The sequence below is a fragment of the Sturnus vulgaris genome, chromosome 20 (assembly GCF_052056855.1).
Source record: "Sturnus vulgaris isolate bStuVul1 chromosome 20, bStuVul1.hap1, whole genome shotgun sequence".
Lineage (NCBI taxonomy): Eukaryota > Metazoa > Chordata > Aves > Passeriformes > Sturnidae > Sturnus > Sturnus vulgaris.
The window spans coordinates 3,523,528-3,529,610 of record NC_142262.1 but is presented as its reverse complement, the minus strand read 5'-3'; the positions used below and the strand labels follow the sequence as shown (position 1 = coordinate 3,529,610).

Genomic DNA, 6,083 nt, shown 5'->3' with positions numbered 1-6,083 from the left:
CTGCCAGCCCTGGCACACCCCACCGAGCTGCTCTGCTGCCAGCACGGCTTAAGGAGGCCACAAAGCTCCATTAAACAAAAGCCATCTCCAGTTTTCACACCTCTGCTGCTCCCTCAGGGACAGCTTTGATTATGGCATAAAAGACAAAAGAAATAAGACTGCTCCCAATACTCTGACAGCAGGTTGGTCTTTAAGCTACAGATCACAACAGAGAACTGAAAAACTCTTACCAGGTATGAGCTTTCGGCAAATTATTAGTGCTGGCATCAATCTGGTGTATTGTGAAGAGTCGAGGGCCTGCAGCACCTGAAAACCCAGAGGAGATCTCTACTACTGTGTGCAATAACATGAAATGTCTTTGTTGCACTGCAGCAACAAGAGAGCAACTAAAATACAAAGAGAAGCTCTGCACCAAGAAAGATGAAATCATAAACAGGCAGGAAAAAACTGCAAAGTCCCAGTGGCTGTGGGACAGGCTCCCTGCCCACTCAGACAGCCCTGCAGTTACTTAAACCATGGAAAGGTAAGGAAAAAAAGCACTGACAAGGAAAAATAAATCATCTCTTTCACACTGTACTGCATAATTCTAAGTTTTTAATATTCTTCTCTCATCCCTCCTATCCAACAAAACTTCCACAACTCTACCTCTCTCTGTTTTATAACAGGTCTTGAACAGTGACCAATTCCAGTGAAATCCCAGAGTCACAATGTCAATTCCTTATAATTTTATTAAATTAATCTGACTACTAGAAATCCCCTTAATGTCTCTGCTAAAGAAAAAAAGACTGCAGCACAGCCATCCTTTAGACTTGATGTGCACTGAAGATGCCACAAAGGACAGAAGAAGAGGTTACAAATGTCCCAACCTGAGCAAAACTGGAATCTTGGTCTAAGCAGCCATTAAAAATACAATTCAGAGGTCAGTGTTTCTCATGGGGACTCTGCTGTTAAATAAGAGTCTGAGCTTGAGCTGTCTTTGTGCATTTCAGTCTAAAAGAGCCCCCAGAGCTGTGCCACCGATGAGGGCTTGTAAAAGTTAGGAATTAAAACCCTGGCTTCTGGAACCCCTGTAACATCTGAGCTGATCAGAACCTCCTGCCAGAGAAGGAAGTGAAACAAAAGAGCCATTAACACCTGCATAAGAAAGTACCAGACAAACATACAAAAAAAACTCCTCGTGTTTGTGATCAGACCATTCAGATCGCTCTTCAGAAGTGACCCTGCAGCTCTCAGCCCCATTTCCAGCTGAGCCCAGAACAGGCACCGCGGGCGTTACCTTGCAGTGCCTTGAAGCCCTGCAGGGGCACCCGGGAGGAGCCGGTCACGAACTGCAGCAGCCGCGCCCTCCTCTCCTCGTCGAAGAGCTCCACAGCTTTCCAGAACCATTTCACGATGTTGCTGTCCGGGGTACAGTGTTTTAACCTGGTATTTGCCTTCCAGTCGTTTACATCAATTTTTCCCAGTCCACAAATGATGAGCTGTAAATTTAAAATAGATTTATTATATTATTTCATCACTGATCGCTATAAAAATGGGTTTGGAGCCAGATAAATTATGAAGAAATGATTGTGAAAAATGCACAGATTTTATACCAAAGGCAAATTATAACTTTTCCCTCAAGCAATGCAGAAATATATCATTCATGTTTTTTTAATTTTACCTCTGTACACAAACCATTTTTCAAATGGTCTCAATTCAAATTAAATAGACCCCAAACAACCATTTCAAGCTTAGACAAAAGGGCCTTGACCTGTCAAGGTAAACAGAAGCACAGATTCTACCCCTGTGTGACAGTGCAGGAATAATTCACATTTAACCTCAGTATTTCTTTCAGGAGCATGGCCCAGGGTGCAGTTTGGCTGGTCCAGCTCTGGACCCCCAAAGGGAATCTTGTTGCTGTGATGCCACACAAAGACAGAGCAGCCTTTCCTGACACTGAGCTTTCAGTGCTCCTGAAGGGAGAGCCACCATCAATCGGGTTAAGTTCAGTGGGGATGTGATCGTAATTCTGAAGACATTTTCATGACTAAGAACACCAGGCCTTCCCCTTTCTTATTCTACAGCTGCAAAATGGTTCTGGGTTAGCAGCATGGCTGGCTCGGTGCTGGGAGTGAGAATATTGAGGATAAAGGAGGAACAATCACCAACGTTCCAGCCCAGGGATCAGAAGCACACCTGAGTAATTTACCTGTGGCCATTTCACACGGCAAACCCCCCAGCTCCACAAACTGCAATTACATTTCAGTTTAAAGCAAGCTTGGGATCTACAGATTTGCCTTCAGAGGATATTGTTTGGATGCTGATCCTGACACACTTGTTTGTGACAGCACCTTTCCTTCTGCTGGATTTACAGGGCCAATGGAGTTTGGCAAAACTGAGCTCTGCCAAAGCCCAGGTGCCCGACAGCAGCCAGGGCAGTGCACAAGGGCTGGGAGGGAGGGAGTGACATTGTGTGCTCCTGGCAGCACTGAATTTCACGTGAGGAAACTGCCCCGTGTGAACTCTGCAGCAGACTCTGCTGCAGCACTGACACAGCCCGAGGTCGCTGCACGTCCTCAGAAGCCTCAGAGGGCTTTGAGCTACAGGGGAGGGGCTGCAGCCACTCGTGCAGCTGCTGTGACTGTCACATCCAGGAACACTCCCATGGCTCTCATGGGAGGCACACACAGCCACGGTGTCCCCTGAGCTCCTGAGCCCTGCCCCTATGCCGGGACTGCCGGCACACAGCCCCGCCTGCCTGCGGCTCCCACAGCCTCTTACACTCGACGGCACAACACAACACTGGTGCACTGACCTCTAACTCCTTCTCATCAAATGTTTTCAGCAGATGTTGTGGGATTACTTCATTAAATCCCTTTTGGAGCGCCAGGAACTGAGCTTCAATTCCTCGTAAAAACCGCCAGTTCACATAAAGTCTGCGAGCAAGTGCAAATTGGGTTTGTGGAGGATGTATTCAAATACAATAAACCTGCAATTTATCCAGCCCCAAAACACGGCCCCACTGACAGGATTACACCAGAGCAGTGCACAACCCCACAGCAAAACCCAACAGCGTGGCACTGACAATTACTTCACCAAGTAATGGTTCCTCCCCACCTTAGGAAATAGAAAAAGAACCCTGGAAAAAGCTCCTGATGTACCTGACATATTCCTTTTTGTTCTCCTCTGTCACAGGGATGCTTTTGCCATTGGGTTTCAGCTCATGCTGAATGATCTCCCCGTAGGCATTGTGTTCCACACAGAACGTGTGGTCCAGGACCCCGGTGATGTCGTTCTCACTGGTGCAAAGAAAGCAGCAAATGACTGAGGGAAAATATATTCTGCAAATATATTACAGCCATGTTCTATCTGACAGAAGCACAATTTCATTTTTCAATGGCATTTCAAAGTCCTGCCTGGAAGCAGAAGGTGAACATACAGTTTTATTTCGTTACATTTTAAAACCTTTATCAAGGTTTCAATGTTATATTTTAACATATATTTTAATAATCTGTTACTGTTAATAATAGGTAAAAATTAATAAATTAATAGGAACTCCACCCTTCCAAAATTTGAGCAGCTTGAGCATTTTTATCCTTTAAGAAGCTGAATTGGGCAAGAAAGGTATTTCTTAAATCTGCCTGGAGATCAATATACACCTTATTTCCAGGATTTAGGACCATTATCACATAATAGAGACAGCATTCTAACATCCTGAAGTACCCTGCAGAGTACATACAGTATCCAGACTAAGCTGTTATGGAGATCAGGGTCAACCAATTCCATGTCATCCAAAGTAATTGGCTTCCCAAGCAATTGTTTGTAGAAAGGCAACGTGAAGCCCCCGTCAATGTAGTGGCCATGGAACACAGCCATGCCCATGATCCGGCCCACAAAGTGGAAATAGGACAAGTGTTCCTGGAACAGAGCAGAGACAAGGCCATTCAGCCAAGTGAGATCCCCACTGCTGAGCATGAGACAAAATTTCAACACTCAGAAGAGAGGAAAACCCCAAGCCCAAACCCTGTTTTGTTTTGTTTTCATGCATGGCACACTGAGCATTTCACTTCCAGCCCAGGAGTCTTACAAGTAACAATCAAAAGAAACTGAATTTCTCCCGAAGGAAACATAAATTGACATCTGACAGAAAATTAAGAGCACATTTGAGACGTTTCTTTGATCAAAGAACAAAAAAGAAACTATCATATAATTGTACAAATCCAGTGTCCAGCAGTACCAATTTTAAGAATTTGGCTCCTAAGTGCTGAACCCGGTCCAGGTGTGTGTGTGTGTGTGATTTGTGGTCAGAAAACCCTGATTTCCACACAAGGCTCCAGCCCTACCGGGTTGACGGCGGAGTCGGGGTTGATTTGCAGGGTGTAGATGTCATCTCGGGAATACTGGAAGAGCCCATAGTATGGATTCAACATTTCATGGGACAACAGGTACAGCCACTCCCTAGAAAATCAATTAGTTTATTGGTACTCTATAGACAAATGTATTCCTACATTGAGATTCTTTTCAAAATGGTCTGATTTTGTTAATCTTACTATTAATCATAAATGTGAAGGAAGTTCTCTCTGAACATGCTGAGATATGGCTGAAATCAGAATTATTTTTACTGGCCCAGTAACCACACAACACCTGACAGCTGATGGATTTGCAGCTTTCCAAGATTTTTCTTCAGGTTACTTATTTTCAAGAGTTTCTGACTGTGATTCTCCTACATCCATTATACACTAAGACAAGATATTAAGTATTCACTCGAATATAAAGATGTTGGAATCAAAGCTTTGATATAAACCATCTTTCAGGTAATGGATATATTAAGTTCAAGTTTTAATTATGTGTTCACAAACCAGTAAATAATAGTCTGAGAACTGGGCATGTCATTTTATAAGGGAAAAATAACCTCAGAATATTGACAGACTGAAGCTGCCCACCAACTGCTGGGTTTTAACATTTTGCTTCAAATAGCAGTGACAGTTTGCAATAAAGCATATTTTTTGGTTAAAATTGTGCCATAAAGCCAAGTATTTAGTGGCATATATTCTCAGATACCCAAACTTCACTAAGCAAAGAAAAATATGTCAATTTTAAGAGACACCAAAACCTCTCACTTATGACAGATGTTTGACATGATGTGTAACTTGCATTTTATTTCTGATAAATGAGTTCTTTTTTTGATGCAGTTTTTCTTTTAAAATACTATCTAAAGTCATATATTCTTCTGACATTTAACCTGCTACAGAAATAAATATGAATAAGAATAATGTGAAAGCAGCAGGGCTGACACTGGGCTGGTTCAGGATTCAAAGCACAGGGGTGGTTGGCAGGGCTGGGTGCAGGAAGAGACAGAGGAGCCACTGTTTACCTGGCAACACCTCCATAATCAAGGCCTTCCTCCCCACGAAATTTTATCATTAATCGTTTCCACAAGTCTTTTGGCCTCATCTTCATGACTTGCCTGTAGGATTCCTGTAAACACACAACACTTCCTTTTATTAACTGCTGTTTTCAGAGGAAAAGCTGCTGCTGTGTATTGAAGTGAAGGGAGTCTCAGACTCCTGAGCCCAAAGGGAACATTATTTTTCCAGATCTTCATCAGTTTTTTTCAAATCAAAGATTGTTTCTTCATTTTCTCCAAATATGATAACAGTTGTGAAATAAAATGATGAGAAGATGAAAAGAACCATTAAATTTCCATGGGTGAACAGTGATCAGAACATTCTCCCTCATTCTCACGTAACTTATTAAAAAATTGTGTCAGTAAACTCCTTTCGTTTTCCATAAGGGCTCCTGGATTTTGTAGCCTGAAAAGCCAAGAGTGGAACTTGTACTCTGAGTAAAATAAATGTGCCAGACTTCAAGAGCACCTTAATAATGGAATCAGCAATGCCATCCCAGAAATCCACAGAATTATTCCTCTGTCAGTAAGAGTTCACCAAGGAAACACAGAAAGAAAGCTGAAAGGTAGAACAAATGCTAAAGAATTAGAGAAAAAAGAGAAGTCTGGCTCTTATTCATGTCCAGTATCAGCCCCAAGCTCTGCCAGGTGGGTGTGTGGGGACCCAACACACTGGACTGAACAAGAACACAGTAAT

General features: G+C 42.9%; 1 protein-coding gene across 2 annotated transcripts in view; it reads right to left on the bottom strand.

Annotated features, from left to right (window-relative positions):
• The window catches only part of SMURF2 (SMAD specific E3 ubiquitin protein ligase 2), a 59,026-nt gene that overhangs the window by 3,706 nt on the left and 49,237 nt on the right, over window positions 1-6,083 (bottom strand). For both annotated transcript variants that reach the window (XM_088176735.1, XM_014882715.2), the window contains 7 exons: window positions 5,354-5,457; window positions 4,323-4,437; window positions 3,719-3,897; window positions 3,141-3,278; window positions 2,795-2,915; window positions 1,277-1,478; window positions 231-306 (listed from right to left, as the gene is read on the bottom strand). In XM_088176735.1, coding sequence (XP_088032861.1) covers window positions 231-306; window positions 1,277-1,478; window positions 2,795-2,915; window positions 3,141-3,278; window positions 3,719-3,897; window positions 4,323-4,437; window positions 5,354-5,457 — 935 coding nt within the window. The remainder of the gene's footprint in view (window positions 1-230; window positions 307-1,276; window positions 1,479-2,794; window positions 2,916-3,140; window positions 3,279-3,718; window positions 3,898-4,322; window positions 4,438-5,353; window positions 5,458-6,083) is intronic.